This window comes from Elephas maximus, chromosome 9 (assembly GCF_024166365.1).
Source record: "Elephas maximus indicus isolate mEleMax1 chromosome 9, mEleMax1 primary haplotype, whole genome shotgun sequence".
Taxonomy (NCBI): domain Eukaryota; kingdom Metazoa; phylum Chordata; class Mammalia; order Proboscidea; family Elephantidae; genus Elephas; species Elephas maximus.
In genome coordinates, this window is record NC_064827.1 from 71750722 (window position 1) to 71770187 (window position 19466).

At 53.4% G+C, this 19466-nt stretch overlaps 1 protein-coding gene across 7 annotated transcripts in view; it reads left to right on the forward strand.

The window, feature by feature from the left end:
• DAB2IP (DAB2 interacting protein) overlaps positions 1-19466 on the forward strand; it is a 233012-nt gene that overhangs the window by 74414 nt on the left and 139132 nt on the right. For 4 of the 7 annotated variants that reach the window (XR_007518794.1, XM_049897214.1, XM_049897218.1 and 1 more), the window contains exon 1: positions 11508-12309. The exons of the other annotated variants lie outside the window; for them this stretch is intronic. Coding sequence is in view for 3 of the 4 variants with exons in the window: in XM_049897214.1 (XP_049753171.1) it covers positions 12186-12309 (124 nt within the window). In the remaining variant the exon portion in view is untranslated. Of the gene's footprint in view, positions 1-11507; positions 12310-19466 lie in introns of those variants that run through there. 7 annotated transcript variants of the gene reach the window in all.

Consider the following 19466-nt stretch of genomic DNA (forward strand, 5'->3'; position numbering starts at 1 on the left):
TTTAACTCATTATTGAAGTCACTCCTGAGATTCACTCAAGATTAGACAGGTCTATAGGGCCAACAATAACACACGTGAGGAACATTCTTCATAGTTCAACACGTACACGAGACTAATGGGTGCACCAGCCCAAAAGCAAAGACGAGAAGTAGGAAGGGACAGGAAAACTGGACTAATGGCAACAGGCAACCTGGGGTGGAGAAGGGGAGAGTGTTGACACATTGTGGGGTTGGCAACCAATGTCACATAACAATGTGTGTATTAACTGTTTAATGAGAAACTAATTTGCTCTGTAAACTTTGACCTAAAGCACAATTAAAAAAAAAAAAAAAAGGGATTTTAAGCAAAAAAAGGAAAAGAAAACCCTGTGGAACACAGTTGTATTCTGACACATGTGGCAAAAGATGTGACTGCAACTTTTTTTCCCCCAGATTGTAAGGCTCTATTGGGATTAGTCAACATGCACAGTGTAACTTAGGCAAGGCTGTCCTCTCTCTGGGCCTCGGTTTCTTCTGGAGGGTTTCTCTGAACCCTTCAGGGTAAGGTTCTCTAATCTCCCTGTGTCCATCTCCTGAGGTCGCTGTAGCCCAGTGCCAAGCTGGCAGGTGTCTCCTTAGATGGGACCATGTTTCTCCCAGCCCTGTAAAAGGACACCAGTTCTATTGGAGCCGTAAGGGGATATTTTAATTAGCCCAGGACCTGGTGAGGTCAGAGGGTATAGAGACAGGACAAATGGTGCAGTCAGGGCTGCTGACTGGCCTGAGCTGACCCACTGAGCCCCAGACTCTAGACCACATGCGGGGAGCCTGAGGAGGGAGGCTGAAGCCAAGAAGCTTCACTGTGGAACAGGGACCATGGGCAAATTGATTGTTCTTCATTTTGAGCCTCAGTTCGTGAGACTTATAATCTGCCTACCTGCCGCACACAGTGAGAGAAAGGCTACAGTTTGGAAAAGCCATATTTTGTGATCACTATTGGAAACCCTGGTGGCATAGTGGTTAAGTGCTACGGCTGCTAACCAAAGGGTCGGCAGTTCGAATCCACCAGGTGCTCCTTGGAAACTCTATGGGGCAGTTCTATCCTGTCCTATAGGGTCAGAATCAACTTGATGGCACTGGGTTTGGTTTTTTAGGTTTTTATAGGGTCGCTATGAGTGAGAATCGACTCGATGGTAGTGGGTTTGGTTTTTTTGGGTTTAGGGGGTCTTTGGTCTCAGAAGCCTGGTACAGAGCCAAAGGGACCTGAGAGAGAGAGACAAGGGAAACCAGTGTGGCCCACAGACCACCTGCTTCACTCCTGGACCCACCCCCTGTTGGTTAAAAATGCAGATTCCTGGACTCCTCCCCAGACACCCTGCAGCGGGCCTGGGAATCTGCATATTAACATGCACCTCAAGGGGCTGAAGCTCTTAATTAAAGTTTGAGAACTGAGGTTCTAGGCCATCCCCTTTTTTAAACCGATAAGGAAAAGACCCAGAGGAGAGGAGGAGGCTCACCCAAGTCACTCAGCAGACTGGGTCCCTGCACCATGCCACCTTGCGGTCCTCAGGGGCACAGTCCCAGGAGCCCTGGGATCCCTGGGCTAGGCCTCAGCCAGGCCAGTGCTTCCATAGGGCAGGAAGACCTTTGTCCTAGGGCTGTATGCCCAGCAGGGGGCAGCACCGGCCAGGCACAGAGACGGTCTTTATAGTCTAGTGTTGGTTCTATGGGCCTGGGCTGGCAGGGCCTGGGAAAAGCCCGCCACTGGGGGGTGTGAGTAGGGGTCATTGAGGGCTGAGTGGGTAGGTGGGTCTGTGCCTACCTGGGAACCTATGGGTGGGTACGAGAGAGGGAGCACCAGGAGAACGCAAGAAACAAAGTCAGAGAAAGCAGGTCCAGAAAATTCTGCAACCACTTTACGGCTTCCTGGGGCAGAGGCTGCAGGAGGAAGGCAGGGGGCTGTGTAGACTACTCTGTAACTGAGCCTGCTTCCCTAGGTTTGTTGGTGGGACCAGTTCAGGCCCCTCCCCATGGCCTCCTGGCTTTCTAGTAAGGGCCAGTCAGAAGGGAGCTCACACTTGGGCCTCTGCTCCCCATTCCCCCTGCAAACTCCAGTCCCGGCTCTCCAACTGGCTTCTCCTTAAGATGCCTGCTATAGCTTCATCTGCTGCCCCAAACTGAGTATGGGCCTGGGGGTATCTGAATGATCCTGTGCAAGTTGAGGCCTCTGAGCCCTAGTTCAAGAGTGGGCTGACCACTAGATCTTTCAAAACCTTATATGATTCCAGGTTAAATGACGGCAGCTTAACTTCCTGCCTTTTCAAGGCCACTGTTGGGTAGTGAACTCCCCGTCACCAAAGGTGTGCCCACCGAGGCTGGTCAAATCTTGCTTCCTTTTAGGCCTTTGCCTGTGGTCTTGGACCACCCCCCTCCATCCCATCCCCTATCTCTGTTAATCATTAATCACAAAGAGAGCCCCACCTGGGGAGAGGGGCATGCCCTCAGCTGTGAAGGGGAGTGGGCAGCTGATTTCCAGGATGACCTTGAACTTGTTTTCTTTGGCCCCAAACTTTCTTGGCTGCTTCCTGTTTGAGCAGGCGCAGAAATTCTAGGGCCCCAGCCCTTCCTCCACCCCCTGGTGGAATTTCCAGATAAAACACTGTTCTCAGGATGGGGGCAGGGCAGGCATTGTTCTCATTCCCAAGGGGAGTTGAGGGGTAAGGGTGGCAGAGAATCTCCAGGAGAGGGCAGTAAGGGTGAGAATCAAGGCTCTGGTGAAGCCTGCCACTCCTTTAACACCTGCTGTGGCTCCCGTTTTATGTCCCAGATTGGGTACAGAGGCTTCAAGTGTCATTGCCCAAGGGCCCTGAGAGACCATCAGGCCAACCTCATTTTACAGGAGGGGAAGCTGGGGCTACGGACAGTAGAGGACTTGTCCAAAGGTACACAGCCAAGTAAAGGTGTTTATTCATTCATTTACTCACCGAGTGCCAGCTCTGCAAAGCTCCTGTGTAGAGTCAGGGCTTGCATCCTGGCCTTCTGGCCAGCCCCTGACCATGCTGCTCAAATGCTGTCCACTTGTCACAGTGGAGGAAAGCCCAAAGAGGTGAAGTCCCTTGTCCCAGGTCCCACAGGTGCTGTCCTTGAAAAAAAATGGGGGGTTTTGAGCCTAGCACACTTCTTTCACCTCATTCATCAAATATTTATTGAGCGTTGTTCTAGGCACTGTGGGTACAGCCGTGAACAGGACTAGCAAGCCCCCTGCCTTCATTAAAGTTTGAGGGCAGATAATTAGTAAACAACCAAATACACAGATAAGATAGTTTCGGGAAGTGATAAGTGGAAGAAAATGAAACATGACAATGGGTACCATGTGTGGATTGGGGCAGGGGTGCTTGAGATAAGGTGGCCAGGGAAGACCTCTGATGTGCGATATTTGATCTGTGGCCTGGATGACAGGGAAGAGCTGGCCATCCAAAGATCTAGGGTCAGTGTGTCTGAGTAGAACATCAAATGCAAAGGCCTTGAGGTGGGACCACCTTTGGCAGGTGGTTCAGGGTTGTTACCGTTGTTAAACGCTGTTGAGTTGATTTTGATCCCATGTGACAGAGTAAAACTTCCCCATAGGGTTTTCTAGGCTGTAATCTTTACGGGGGAGGAGCCCTGGTGGCCTAATGATTAAGTGCTCGGCTATTAACCCATCAGTGGTTTGGACCCACCAGTGGCTCCACAGGAGAAAGATGTGGCAGCCTGCTTCTGTAAAGATTACCCAAAAAACCAAACCTATTGTTGTCGAGTCAATTCTGACTCATAGCGGCCCTATAGGACGGAATAGAACTGCCCCATGGGGTTTCCAAGGAGCACCTGGTGGATTCGAACTGCCGACCTTCTGGTTAGCAGCCGTGGCACTTAACCACTACCCTTCCTGGGAAATCCTGTGGACAGTTCTACCCTGCCCTGGAGGGTCACTATGAATTGAAATAGACTTGATGGGACACAACAACAACAATCTTTACAGGAGCAGCCGGATAGATCTTTGTCCCTTGGAACCTCTGGGTGGGTTTGAACTACCAACTCTTTTGTTAGCAGCCAAGTGCTTAACCGTTGAGCCACTAGGGCTCCTTTGGTTCAGGGCTAGCATAGGTATATTCTCAGCCGAGTTTAGAACCATCTTAGCCAGTGGCTCCCCAAGGAAAGTTCTGGAAAGCTATTTTAAAAATATGGTTTCCTGGGCCTCCCCACCAAGAGTGGGATTCAGTAGTGCTGGGAGTGGGACCCTGGAGTCTATTTTGAATTTCCCGATGTAGTTCTTGGGCATCCGGCTCTGCCCTGTACCTGCAGGCCTGCCTCATGCAGCCAACCCCTCCTTTTGTAGTTACAGAGTAAGGATCAGAGAGGGACTGTGACTTCTCCAGGGTCACATAGCCACAGAGTAGCAGAGATAGGCCTGGAGCCCAGATCTGCTTCCCTGGCCAGGGCTTCCTTCCCTACCACTTCACTTTTCCCCCTCTGGAGGGTTTCCTGGGCCTCATCCCCACTTGGATCTATCTCCCCACTTCTTCTCCCTGATCTCACCCTTCACACACTCCCTACACTTGCTTCCCAGTCCTCACCTCACCACCTGCTCCAGCCTCATAGTTCAACATGCTGTATACACTTTGCTGGTTCTCACCTCTGTGGTCCATGCTGTCTCTGACAGAGTGCTTTTCTCTACCCTCTATCCAGTCTACTCCTACTTGGCCTTCTAGCTGCGATGCCAATGATGCCTTCTCCAGGCAGTATTCCAGAACTTCTTCCTCCTCCAAATTCCCTCAGTGCTGACTGCAGATCATATGGGCTCAACCACTGTTCTCAAAGGCCCCACCATCTCCCATAACCAGTCTTACTGAGAGCCTGCTCTGGTCAGGGAACTGTGTTGAGCAGCTCTGGGCTGTCCTGCTCTCAAGGAGCCCACAGATTTGTGAGAAGATAAACGGGGGAGGGGGGTGGTAGGTTTGGGCCAGTTTATACCCAGGGCTTCTGATCCATTATGCCCTTTGCTCCTCCCACCACCTCACAAAGTACAAGTGTCATTATACCCATTTTACAGTTGAGGAAATGAAGACTCAGAAGTGAAAGGACTGGTCTGGGGCCACTCAACCAGGAAGTGCTGGCTCCTCACCACAAAGCCCGTGCTCTCTCAGCTTCCCTGCCTAGATGACCACCAAGGAGCTGACCACTGAGCTGGTTCATTTGTCCTTCTCAGTGGGCTCTGCAGGGATTGAGCAGGGTCCCTCCCCTGGAACCCAGGCTGGTGCCAGCCACGGAATGGTTCACAGATGACCAGGTGGGGGAAGGAGGACTCTCTGGGCTCATGCTGGGACCATATGCCAGCCCCTCTGGTCGCCCGGGGGATGTGGAGTCCTCTCAGCCCATCACTGGATGGGGAAGAAGGAGCCCAAGACGTTGAGCTTCAGCTCCAGGCCCAGGCTGGGGGAGAAGGGAGGGCTCCGAGCCGGGCTGGGGCCCAGGGCCCACCTGGAGCTTGGCAGCATTTCTGGGTCAGGGCAGGGAGAGGAAGTATGTGGAGGGAGTTGCTCCAAGCCTGGCCATCTGGGCTGAAATGCCGGCTTCGTGAGTGGGGGTAGGGAAGGATGGGATGGAGCTGGGGCCCGGAGAATGGATCCCAGCCTCTCCCTTCCCCAGTAGTCAGGTCTTGGGATTGGAGCCCTGAGTTTTGGGAACAGAAGGCTGATGTCCCAGCTAGCCTGGCGTGGTAGGCCAGGGTGCCTGTGGGTGGCCAAGCAGGCATCAGGCATTGTGGGAGGCATGGTCCAGACAACTGAAGGGAAAAAGGGGTTTTGACAGCTGTATTTAAGTTCCAAAGTGGAGCACCAACCTGAGGCCAGACCCCATATGTGATCTCTTACAAGTCTTACTCCCTCCCAGGGCCTCAGTTTCCCCATATGACTGCTATGCTGGAGTGGGAGGGGCAATGAGACCCTCAGTGATTGAGGAATTGGTGCTGGATCCTGCTAGTGATAGATTAAGCAGGGTCCTTGGGCAAGTTCTCAGGCCTCAGCTTCCCCGGTTCTCTCACTGACTCTAAAGCTTCCTTTCAGCTCTAACATTCCAGGATTTTAGGACAGGCTGTTATCACATATGAGGGAGATATGTCCTCTTCTCTGGACCTCTGGAGGACAGGAGTGACACGCAGGTGGTGGTCTTGGGGCTGGAAGATATTTCTAGGTGCTGACAGTATCCCAGGAAGATGGGCCAGGCAGAACTGTCTCATAGCTGCTTAGCATGTTTCAGAAACCTGAGGCCCAGAGATGTCAAGGGGCTTTCTTTGGGTCACATAGTATGACATCCTCCCTCCCCTCCCCAGCTGGCCTTCAACCTTAGAGCCCTGACCTCTTCATCGGGCTTGTCCCTCGGGCCCAGCTTTGGATGACTTGATTTAAAAAGCACTTGTACCCCGGAGGCCTTGGGCTCGTGGCCTCTGTGTATTCAAATGTCTACCCTTGATGGGTCCCCAGTTCTGTCTATGTTGGGAGGGACAGAGCCATCTAACCCCACATGTTCTCAGCCCTGACCAGACCACTTTCTGCAAAGGGTGGGAGTTCGGGGTCGGGGGGAGGGAGGGGAGGGTCAAGGCAAAGGATGCCTGGCAGGGCCTCCAGTGGTGAGTGAGACCCCGCAGGACTTGTCTGTGTCTCCTGCTTCACAGAGTGCGCCCTGGCTCCAACCTCCCCCAGCTCCCCGATGAAAATCCAGCTCCTGGTCCAGCCTTGTTCCCGGACGAACGGTGGACACAGGAAGCTGTCACTGCCGGCCAGACGAGCCACCTCCCAAGGCAGAGGCCATGACCTTAACCACGAGTGCCCCCTCACCTCTCCATCCTACCCACACCCCTGTGCAGGGGTCCAGCAACTGACTCAAGAATTGAGACTGGCCTGGGAGGTGATTGTGTTCAGGGCTGTCTAGCTGGGGGCTGCCCCTGGTCACCACCTCCTGCACTGTCCCGACAGGAAACCTGACAGGTCTGAGCCTTCCAGACACCCATTGTGTGGGGCCTGGTGAGGGCTCTGATGCTTCCCCTGTTGGGGGGGACTTCCGCCCCTCAATCTAGGCCTCCTCCTGTCCCTTGTCAAAGCTTGCTTTTAAAGAAAGTTCCAGGCTATTACACAGCCCCTCCCCCCACCCTCCAGTTTGTGTTTCATGAAGTCCTGGTCAACCTTATGACCTTTGCTTTTGCCATCCCTTCTGGGTTCAAATCCTGGCTCCTTCTTGAGGTAAGCCCTCTGGCCTTACTTACCCTTTCTCTTATATTTTCTGTAAAATAGGGTGGGTAACTGTCTGCCTCATAGGGTCATTGAGAAATTGAGTGCAATAAAGTGTGAAGAATGCTGAGGATAGCATTTGGCTCACAGTAAATGCTCAGTACATCTCAGCTACCATTATTATTACCAAACTTCACCCTCGAATGAACCTTTTGAGGTCAAACTTGTAGCCCTCCTCTGTTGGGGAGGTCTTGGTTTCTATGGTTCCCTCCAGCATGAGCATTGTTCTTCCCTGGATTGTCATTGTTAGCAGCCGTCGAGTTGGTTCTCCAACACGAGGCATAATGGAATGAAACGCTGCCTGGTCCTGCAGCATCTCCATGATGAGTTGCAGATTGGACCGTTGTGATCCATAGGGTTTTCATTGGTTGATTTTTGATAGTAGATGGCCAGGCCTTTCTTCCTAGTCTGAGTCTGGAAGCTTCCCTGAAACTTGTTCAGCATCATAGTAGCACAAAAGCCTCTACATGCGGTGGCTGCACATGAGGTGCCATGGTCAGGAATCAAACCTGGGTCTCCCACATTGAAGGTGAGAATTCTACCACTGAACCACCACTGCCCCATCCTCCCTGGGTAGGGTCTAGCATTTAAAGATAACCAACCCGTTGTTGTTTTCCTCCCATACAAAATGTTTTCTTCAGTGCAAACCAGGCCTTTTTGCTTTGTGCTCAGGTGAATAAATGGATAATCTGTCTTAACACTGGAAACACTGGTGGTGTAGTGGTTAAGTGCTATGGCTGCTACCCAAGAGGTCGGCAGTTCGAATCTGCCAGGCGCTCCTTGGAAACTCTATGGGGCAGTTCTACTGTGTCCTGTAGGGTCGCTATGAGTCGGAATCGACTTGATGGCAGTGGGTTTGGTTTGGTGTTTTTGGTCTTAACACTGGAGGAAAAACTGTCCTCTGTGGGCCATCTAAGGTTTTTCATGGGTAATTCTGATGATATGCTTCTTTTTCTCTTTCTGCACTGACTTTAAACCTAACACCTCCTAGTAAGATGGCTGCACTGGGCTGGCCTGGCAGCCCTCCTTCCCTGCATTTGGATGCCTCTCCTAACCTGGAGCCCTGGCCTGGCCCATGGTTTACCTGGACTGTCAGCCCAGCTCCCATGCTGCCCACTACTCTCAACCTTTAGGATACCTGGATGCTGATTGTTCTCTGCCTGGAGGGCAATTCTTTGGATCCATTCTTCCTGGGCTTCCCTGTGGCCTCTTAGTATCCCTATTATTCAAGGTATGGCAGGAGTACGGAGGAGGGTCTGTCATTGGGACTCGGGGTAGACTTAATCTTTAAGGAGGTGATATTTGAGCTGGGTCCTGAGGGATAAGGAGGAGTTTGCTAGGTGGGTGCTGAAGGAAGAGCTTCATGGCTAAGGCCAGAACTGGGAAGGAGAAGGAACGCATGCAGTGCCTCTGGAAGGTCTGAGGCAGATACATCAGGGTTGCTGGAGTGGGAAGGGGTGCGAAGGGAGGCAGCTCTTTTGTGATGGAGCTTCGTTCTTTTTGGTGCTCTGGGCATCCTCCTTTTCCGGAAAAGGATGAAAGTAGGAGTTAGTGGCAGTAGGGTTGGGTCAGGTCTGATTTAGCCAGTTCCCTGCCCGGCACTTAGGAAGCATGCAGATTTCCTGGCCCCATCCAGACCCACTGAATCAAGCATCAGGGGAGAAACCCAGAAATATGTATGCTTAAAGAGCCAGGGGTGATTGGGAGGCTCAGCGGTGTAGAAACCATGGAGGCCTTGACCTCACCCAAAGCAGCACATGAAGGTGGAAGCCAGGCCTCTTCTGGAGCCCTTCTGGAGGCAAGACAGAGGTGGGCGGGTGGGGGTGGGGCAGGACTACTGGCCAGACTGTTAACCCTGGAGGGTCTGAGGCTCACAGATCAGCAGGGCAGGGATGCTAATTCTGTCTAGGGCAGTCACAGAGGGCTTCTCCTTAAGCGGAGTGTGTCACAGGAAGCAATGAGATGGGGAGGGAGGGATATTTTCTGAGACACCTTCCTCAGTCCAGGCGGTCTCTGGAAGTGGGGGTTGCTACTCTGTTTGGAGGGAGAAAGCCACAGGGGCAGTGAGTGGGGGACTGTTGGAGGGGGTGGGTGAGTTGTGCCTCTGCAGCAGGATTGATCCCAGATGCTCTGCTGGGGCTTGCAGGGAGCAGCCTTTGTCTGCCTGTCTGCCCCCAGAGGTCCTGGGCCAGGGGGAGGGGCAGGGAGCCCAGGACTTCTCCTCACTCCTATCTTGCCTTTCTACTTTGTACCCCAACCCCAGCCCCAGTGCCTGACAGGAGGCCTGTGGAGGTGATTGGCTCTTGCTTGGGATGATTGACATTGCCTGTTCCCACTCCAAGGCCAGGCGGCTTCCTATTCATTATCTGACCTTCCTCCCTCCACAGGTAGATCGATTGGGGACACGTAATTTCTCCTCGCGGGAAAGGAAACTGAGGCACAGAGAGGGACCTGAGGAGCCCAAGCATAAGCTGGGAGACCGTGTTTATAGACTGAGGTCCAGAGTTCCTGGCTACTTCCCTCTTCCCTCCACATACCTAAGACTATGTGCTGGGAGCCCCAGGCCGAGATCACTTGCTCCTGCTACTGACCAGAGTGTGTTGGCAGTGAGCCTCCCATCTCCTCAACAGGAGGCTAAAACCTGGCTGATCAGGGGATTCCTGCTTTGGGAGGAAAACTGGGCCAGATGAACCCTGGAAGCAGGGTTGTTGTCCGCACATTGGGAGCCCTCCACTCCCCCAAACTGGTGGGTCCAGCTAGGGAGGTTATTTATTACTGGATGTGCCAAGGCATGAGTGGGTGGGTTCTGGTGGCCCTGCCAGAAGAGAATGCATGCTACCATGGGCCCACGACTGAGGGACTGAGGTGCTGAGGGACTGGGTGCGAGCTCTTCCCAGGGGCATTGCCCTTTGAAAGAGGCTCCTGGGCAATGTCTAATGTTGAAAATAACGTAGAGCAGTGCTTAATCCAAAGCGGGCTAATGGTGTCCTAGATGGCTATGTGGTCTTCCATCTTCTCCTGGGACTGGCCAGTAGTCTGGCTGTCTTTGCCCTTTTTGTTGGGATAGCTTTGGACTCCCCAGACTAGGTCTGGAGGAGCAATACCCCTGCTACCCCTCCCCCTTGGTCCTGGGAAGGCGCCTGGCTTCCAGCTGTGATCCAGGCTTCTGCTGACCTGGGGGCCCTCCCCCCTGGTTGAGGGAGGGAGGGAGGGGGCTCCCCCTGTGAGGTGCAAAACCCGGCCTGGATTCTTGCCCAGACTGCCTGCTATCTCCAGGGCCCCAACTTTTCAGCAGTTCAGAAGGTGGACCCCCAGACTGCCTCAGGCACCCACACATGACCCTCCCCGCACACACACCTAAGACGGCATATAGGGGATCCCATGCTAAGAGCACTTGCCTCTGCCACACCACTGTTTTTCTGTTGACTGGGGCAAGTCGGACTTCCCTGTCAGGGCCTCGGTTTCCCTTCTGTGCTTGAGGAAATAGAACTCAGGCAGATGATTGCCTGATGGTTTAAAGAATAAATTCCGAAGCAGGGGTAGGGGAGAGTAGGGAATAAGAGGAGAAAGAGAGAGATCCTTGAGGGCCTGGATGGTCAGGGAAGGCTAGAGGAAGTGTGCTGTAAAGGATGGACTTTGGCTAATCAAAGAAACGTACATGGGAGGCAGTTGGGGCTGGGAGTAAAGCAAAGAGAAGTGAGAAGGAGCAGGGGAACCGTGGAAGTGAGGCTGGAGGGCAGTTTGGCTGGGGCCTGAGTGTTGAAGCCCCAAAGACAAGGGAAGAATGCATGGGCTTGTTGGCACTGGGCTTTGGGCAGCCATGGAAGGTTCTTGAGCTGGGAAGTGAGTGACTTGGTGAAAGTTTTTCAGCCCGTTGCAATTGAGAGAGTTGGAACGCTCCCTTTTCCCAGCCTCAGTTTCCCCTCTCTACAGCAGGGTAAGAATTGTTCTCCCTGTCCCCCTCCCTCACTGCCCCAGGCCTGCCAGAGTAGGTGTAAATGTCCAGAGGGATGCAGACTTTGCAGTATCTGTGGTTTTTATTTATGGATGTGGGGGGGGGGGTCGGGGGGGTAGGGTGTCTAAATCAAAGGGGGCAAAATGTTCAGATTTGGCAAAGTCTGCTGGTTGCACGGGTGTTGGTTATGTACTCTCCACTTTTTGTGTGCTTGAAATATACACCACAATTTTGATTATATAAAAAATAATGTGTATCAAATGGGACAATCCTTAAAACGTAAAGAATAGGCATGTATTCTGCCTGAAAGCAGAGTGTTTCAACCCAGCTGGGGCTAGACCCGATGGGTTCGATTCTCAGCCTGGTGAACTTGGGGCAAAACTGGGTAGTCCCCTTCATTCGGACTCTAATTGACCTTGACTGTTTCCCTGGACCTCGGTTTCCGCGTAGCGTAGCTGCCTGGAGGCCTTGCATGTGTCCTGCCCTGTGTCCCGGATCGCGCACACGCGGGAGCGCACCATCTACACCCGCCGCTGGGATGGGGCGCCCCGTGCGCCCTGGGATCGGGCTTTGAGTCCTCAGGCGCTGGGAGACGGGGGAGGCCCTCCTGCTTCCCTACGTGGAGGCCTGGGGTTCCGGGGGTTCTCCGGCCCGCCTCGCCCCTTAGAGTCCAGGCCGGGATTTCCCCAGCACTGACTTTCCGGGCCGGTGCCAGTCCGGCCTCCTGGTCCCCAGCCCCCGCCGCGGGGCCGGCTGCTTTGGGGAGGAGGAGGAGTTTGAGCGACTTTGTGGGGCAGCCTTGGCCTCGGCGACGGCGGCCGCACCAACGAGCGCGGGAGAAGGCAGGGACGCCCGCCGGGCGGTCCGGAGCGGGCGATGGGGCCCGTGTGAGCGCGCCCAGCCCCGGCCCGGTGCCCGGCGGGCGGCAGCATGTCCGCGGGCGGCAGCGCCAGGAAGAGCACCGGGAGGCCCTCCTACTACTATCGGCTGCTGAGGCGGCCCCGGCTGCAGCGACAGAGGAGCCGCTCCCGCAGCCGGACCCGTCCTGCCAGGGGTAGGCGCGACCCCCACTCCTGACCCCCAGACCCTTTCCACCACCGCTTCATCACCTGATGCCCCGGGATGCCAGGGACCCAAGATCCTCCTGCTAGCCACTTACGGGGGAGCCCTTCATCCGCCTCTCCTGGTGCCCACTAGTCCGTCTGCGGGACCCCCATTACCTCCAGCTTCTCCCTCATGTGCACCCTCTTGTGTCTTTAGTGTTTTCCCTGTGCCATAGGCAAGGAGATGGGAGATTGGAAGCCAGGGTTCTCCTCCTTTGACCTCTCAGATCAGACCTCCTGCCCCACTGTGCCTCAGTTTACCCGGCAGGAGGGCATTAAGTGATCCAGGATGGACCCTGGCTTACCCTTGCCTCACCTCCACTGCCCTGGCCTCCCAGCTTCGCCAATCCTGCACTTCTTCCCTTTCCAAGGACTTAACTGACTCCCCTCTTGGGAGGGACAGGTGAGGGATCCTATCCCAGGGATCCTTGGCTTTGAAGGAGCCAGAAGCTGAGTGGGTGGGTGGGCCTTACCTCCTTTGAAGTTTCCCTTCTTCAAGCCCTGGAAGCAGGGGAGAGGGGGAGGTGCAGGCAGCATTTTCTTTTTCCAGTAACTGGATCCTCAGCTGGAAATGAGTGTGATCCAGGGGGCTGCCTTCAGGGCTGGGTGGGGGCCAGGACTTCCTTTCCTGGCTGGGTGGGAGGAAGGGAGAGAGGTCCGCTGGAGAGGCCAGAGTCCTGGGCAAAGGCTCAGGCCCTCCTGAAGGTGCCAACAGAGCCAGGGGTGGAGCTGAGGCAGCAGCACTCATAGGGACCTGGGTTGCTTTTTTACCACCTGCTTGTCAGAGGAAGCTGGGAAGGCTGGCCCTGTGCCTGCCCAGACGGGGTTTGAGCAAATGCTGTCATGGAGTCTGCAGATCAGGGTCTAACCTCTCCAAGTGCTGGTTGTATGACCTGGACCTGTAACATTGCCCTTCAGCATCACTAAATGTTAGTTTTGCTTCCCCGCAGAATGGGGAAGACTTTTCCCATAGTTGGGGCTGAGCAATGACGTACAGGGCTTCCTCAGGAAGTAGTGAATTCTCTGTATGGAGAGATTCAAGCTGAGTCTAAGGGTGTGCACAGGTGTGGACCAGAGTTCAAGCCTCGAGGTTCTCTCGAGGCCCATGGTTCCCCAGTCCTTGTCTTCCCTGAAGTGGCCTCTGGCTACCTCCCACCCCCTCAGTCTTGGCCCTGGAGACCAGAGATCTGCATTCAAGCACAAGCCAGTGTGACTTTGGACAAGTCACTTCCCCTTTCAGAGCCTCAGTTTCCTCCACTGTAATATGAGTGTGGCAGTACTGGGACGATTTGGTGAAGAAACAGGTGCATACTGTGCCAAGCAGGATTTGTACAAATGTCCAATAATGCTCAGGCCACCCTGGGGCCTCTCCTACACCCACCCCAACCTGCCCCTCTCCTCACCTTGGAAATGCCTTGTGTAACCTTTCCCTTAACTTTTCACCTCAGTCCAGTTTCCTCCCTGGCTGCCAAGGCACGGAGAGGAACAAGAGCTCTCCTCTCAACCAGTTCTGCTGGCTGGGAAGGGGACAATCCATGTGTTGGCCTTCCCCTGAGCCCCAGCTCCCAGGCCCCACAGGTATAGGAGCCCTGCTTTGTGCCCCACGCCTTGAAGGAGCTCACAGCCTGCTGGGGGTAAGGAGGAGACTGTCAATGAGCAGAAGTTACAACTGAGAAATCAGGGAGAGCTTCACAGAGGAGGTGACATTTGGATGGGATCTTACAAAATAGATAGGATTTCCTTTGGCCCAGGGAGTGGTTGAGTCAGAATTGGGTTCAATTCCAGCTCTGCACATAACTATCTTTAGGCCGGTTACCTCACCAAGCCTCAGTGATCTCTGCTGGTAAATGGTAAATGGGATAAAGACGGCAGAGTTCTAAGAATGGGAGTAGGAATGCATGGAAAGCTGGAAGCCTGTGTTCGGGGCTTGGGCCACAGGCGTGTGACCTATTGTCATTTCTCTGGGCAGAAGGAACAGCTCCTGCAAAGACAGGAAGATGGAAAATGCCTTGGGCATTGTGGACAGAGCTCTTCCTGGGGGAGGGGTAGAGGGTGGGCTGGGGAGGGGGAAGAGCAGGGAACAGAGCTTGGGGCCTGACTGAGTGAGGGGAGTCCTGGGGGGTGGTGAGAGCTGCTTGGGAGGGGCACTTAGGCAGGGCATGAGTTGGAGGCTAGAGGCCCCCTGTCCTCCTGGGTGAGAGGCTGCTGGAGCAGGCACTGACCTCCCTCCACTACACCTCCAGAGTCCTGACTCCACCTCAGGGCTGCCTTCTCACTACTCCTCCTGAGGGCAGTGCTCTCACCCAGGTGGTAACTCCTGCTGGGGAGGCCAGCGCCTGGCTTTAAGCCAGTCCCTTCCCACCTCAGGCCTCAGTCTCCCCATCTGTGTGGCGGGTTGGCTCTGTGGGTATGACCTTAGACCACGGAGGAGGGAGTGGTACCTAGCACCCTGCCCAGGTCAGGCCCTTGCTCCACACCTGTTCTGGTCTCTGTACTAGCCAGGAGGGAAAAATGACTGAGACTCTGGGGAGGGGAATTTTCAGAAACAGGAAAATGCAGGGAAGAGTAGGCAGGTGGCGGGACCTGCGGCTGGCCAGGCTGGGTACAGGGTTGTGGCCTGGATGCTGCCTCTGAGCAGGCTACCTACCATACCTGCCCACCACTGGACTGTCACTGTCGAGTGGTGGGGAGGGTGCTCACTGGAGATTTGAGAGCAGGACCTTGCCCCAGGCAGGGCTGCCAGTGAGGGACAGCATCTGCAGCTGCACAGGTTTGACCAGCTTGGGGCACTAAACAAGGCACTTCCTCTCTCTGGGCCTGGGTTTTCCCATCTGGAGAATGGGCAGAGTGAGACCTGCTGCTGGGGGCACGAAGCTTGATGATGGCCAGAGACAGGGTGTTAACAGTGACCTTTGGATGGCAAAGGTCATCTGGCTGTGCCATATGGTGCCTTGTGACCTTGGAGTGTGCCCGAAGGTTGCACATGGTCCTGGATTTGAGAGGTGTCCTATCCCCAGAGGGTGTTACCAACCAGGGTGCCTTCTTACCTTTCCCCATCGTAATCAAGGAAGGACTCGTCTGTCTGACTTGTCTCACCCCCTAGGGCTTCTGGGGGAAACATAAGTATTCCTCTAGCCCTGAATAAAACTATGGCCCATTTACTCGCCAGCAAAGATATCATGAGCATCTACTATGGCTGGGCTCCAGCCTGGCCGCCAGGGCCCAGATAGGGATGCACGTGGTCCTAGCCCTCTCTGGTAACCCAGTCAGATGGGGAGACCAGCTGATTGGGGTGCACTGGGGCACGGGGGGATGGAGCCGTGATTAGTGGTAGACAGGGGCTTGAGTCCAGCTGGCCATAGCCTCAGTTTCCCCACCTGTCAAATGGGACTGTACCTGCCCTGCTGCCTCACTGATGTCTGGAAACCTCTTGGAATGGTAGCAAGCCCACACCCAGGGGCAGCTTTCATTCTTTTAAGTTTTCATCCATCTGAGTGTTTCCAGGAGTCTAGCCACGTGCCAGGCTCTAACTGGGCACTGGGGACTTGGCTACCTCCCAAGATCATTAGGTTTTCTTCTATGTCCGGTGTCCCCCGGTTGCATGGCCCTATATCTTAGCTGCTGTGTGGTCCCCCTTCCCTCCCATCTGGGCCTGTTTCCTTTTTTGGGGTCCGTGTGCATTCCTATGTGGCCCTGGTAGCCAGGCTAGAGCCCAGCACATAGTAGGTACTCAAGATATGTTTGCTGGCTGAACAAATGGGCCACAACTTTATCCAGAGCTAGAAGAATACTTCTATTTCCCCCTGCTGCAATCTGTCTATGGGGCCTCAGGGGAGCTTCCCGGGAACCCCCCAATACACTCTGAGGAATGCAGGCAAGAGGGACCTCACAGGGGAGCCCAGGAAGGCTGGGGCCGGTCTCCTGAGGTGGTGATCCCCTCCCAAGGCTCAGAACGTGGCAGCTGGGTGATCTAAACGCTGGGGTTCAGATGGGGACACTGAGGCACAGAGGGGCTGCGACCTTCCCAAGGTCACCTTCACAGAACTGATTATGGAACCCAGGGCTGCTGGCCCCTAGGAAGTTGGTGACATGACTAGGGAGGGTGCTTGTTTGACACAGCTGGTTCTTAATGGTGAACAGTGTTTAGGGACAGGGCTGTGTACTATCATAGGGAAGGGTGGGGACCCTGAAGGTGGGTGCTGGCTGTGTCTTGTGGCCCCTGGTCCTCAAACATCCCCCAAGGGCCCAAGGCCTCTCTGTCCCCAATTTAGACAATACCTCTGAAGTTGTAGTTTTAGCCTTTTCTGCTTTGTCCTTCTTTCTGTTTCTGCTGAGACACAATCCCTCCTTTGAGGCTTGGCCCCAGCTTTCTTTCAGGCCCTCCTAGCCCTTATACACCTCAGCGACTGGGGTGTTCACTCCTCATGGTGTGTAGCAAGGGTAGGAGTGGCCAGCATAGAACTAAAGTCCGTGCTTCCATTGTCTCACTTAATGCTCACAACAACCTGTGAGATAAATACTGGATATCCTCATTTTACAGGTGAGGAAGAGCAGCCCAGAGCATGAGAACCTTGTACAAGGTCACGGCTCAGGAACTGTGGAGTCCAGCTCTGCTTGACTCCAGACCTCGAACTTGTTTCCTCACCTGGTTCCTGGTTTCCTCTGCCTGCCCAGAGAATAGCTCCACCTTGTTTGATAAGACCTCCTCCTTGTCTTTATAGTAAGGTCCCATCTGATTTGCACAGGCAGCTACTCCGCTGAGGGTTTGTGGGCATCATCTCCCACAATCTTGGCCGTCATTTAGGAGGGAGGGAGGGGAATGACCTCATTGACATTTGTGAGGTCGGTCCTCCTGGTTGGCTCCTCTGCCTGCCTGGGATGGGTCGGGTGGCACCACCAGGCCTAGCTTCTCTCTTTCCTTCCCCTGCCCCCTGTATCCTGCTCAGATTCTTGTTCTGCCGGCCACACAGTTTCCCTGGGCAAGTCACAGGTTGCATGGCCTCAGCCCTGTTTCTCCATCAAGTTCCTTTGTGCTGAAGATTCACTGTCCCCTGGTGTAAGGTCCCTAGAGAGAGGCAGACAGCCTGGGCCTGGGTCCCAGAGTTACCAGCCCTTGAAGGAGGCCGGAGGCCCCAGTTAATCTCCCAGAACGTCAGCCTCTTGGCCTTTGTTGTTCCTGGACGCATCCTCCTCACCTTTGATAACAGCGAAGATAATAGCTCCCTTTTGCCCAGCTGAACATGTGCCAGGCCCTGTGCCAAGAGCTTTACCTGATTTTCTCATTTGAATCCCCCAACCCTCCTACATGTAGGGTCATTTTCATCACTCCCCTTTGCAAGATGAGGACACTGAGCTCGGACCGGTGAAGTGACTTGTTATAAAAGGAAGGTTTGAACCCAGGCCACTGGACTCCAAAGCTCATGTTCAGAACCATGGCAGTTTGGTTGGTGCAATTCAGAGGACGTTGGAACAGCCCAGGTGTGCTCTTGATTTCAGTGGCTCAGGTTTGGAGTTCTGATCGCTCAGTGCACTATCTCTGCCCCACTTAACTCTGTACCTAACTGAGGCCTGGTGTTACAGGAAGGGGCTGGGAGCCTGCTTTGCTCAGCCGCTGAAGGGGGAGATTGAGGAGATTGATATTTCTGGTCTCTTGCAGTTCCAGTACTGGGGAGTCTACTGTTCCCCTTGACAGCTGGGGAAACTGAGGCCCACAGAGCCAAGAAAATCATTTGCCCAAGGTCTCGTAAAGACGTTAATGAGATATCCGGGTCTGGAACCCAGGTCCCTTTGCATCCCATTTTGGTGTTGGTTTTGTTTGGTGCTTTTTCCAAGATTAGCCCAGTTAGGGAAACTGAGGCAGCCAGGCACCTTGTTCAGTCTTCTGGAACTGGGGAGTTTTGAACTCTTATGTGGCTTGACACGAACATGCTCACATCCTGGCCTGCAGACATGGTTTGTTTGGAAGACACATGAAGCCTTTTGACTATTTTTAAAAGAAAAGCAATGGTTGCGATATTTCCCCTGCATCTTCCTCTAAGGGCTATTTGGTTAAATGTCAGGAAAGGGAGAGTATTTCCTGGTCAGGAACATTCAGAGCTTGCTGGGAGCTGAAGCTTTTTTTTTTTTTCTCAGTTCATTTTTTCTCCCTTTATTTTATTTATTTTGTTGCCATTGAGAATATACACAGCAAAACATACACCAATTCAACAGTTTGTACGTGTATAATTTAGTGACATTGATTACATTCTTCAAGTTGTACGATCATTTTCACCCTGCTCTTCTGGGTTGTTGTTGCTCCCTCATTAACATAAACTCAGCGCCCCGTTAGGTTCCTATCTAATTTTTCGAGTTGCTCTTGTCAATTTGGTCCCATATACATAGTTCTTAAAAGAGCATAATGCTCAAGGCAGACATTTTTTTTACCAGTTAAACTAAACTATTGTTCAGTTTTAAGATGACGTCAGGGGATATTTTTGGCTTAAGGTTCCAAGGTTATATTAGGCAGTAGTTTCAGGGGTTCATCTACCCTCTATGGCTCCAGAAAGTCTAGAGTCCGTGAGAATTTGAAATTCTGTTCTGCCTTTACCTCCTTTTAATCAGGATTCTTCCATAGAATCTTTGATCAAAATGTTCAGTAATGGTAGCTGGGTACCATCCAGTTCTTCTGGTCTCATAGCAAAGGAGGCAGCTGTTCCTGGAGGCAATTAGCCACACAATCCACATCCTCTTCCTATTCCCGACTCTCCTTCCTCTGTTGCCCCAAGTGAGTAGAGACCAGTTGTGCCTTGGATGGCCGCTTGCAAGCTTTTAAGACTCCAGGCGATATACAACAAACTAGGAGGTAGAACAGAAGCACTAAACATGTCATTAGGCCAGTTAACTGGGATGTCCTCTGAAACCATGACCCTAAACCTGAACCTCCAAACCAAGAAACCAAATCCTATGATGTGTTTGGTTGTACATAAGCAGCTTCAGCAGCTACTTTATAATTTTTTTGTTTTGTCATTGCTGTAAATATATCTACCATGCAGCTTCTGCCAATTCAACTTTTTACAGGCGTACAACTTATTGACGGCAATTACAATAATCAGCTGTACAACCCTACCCT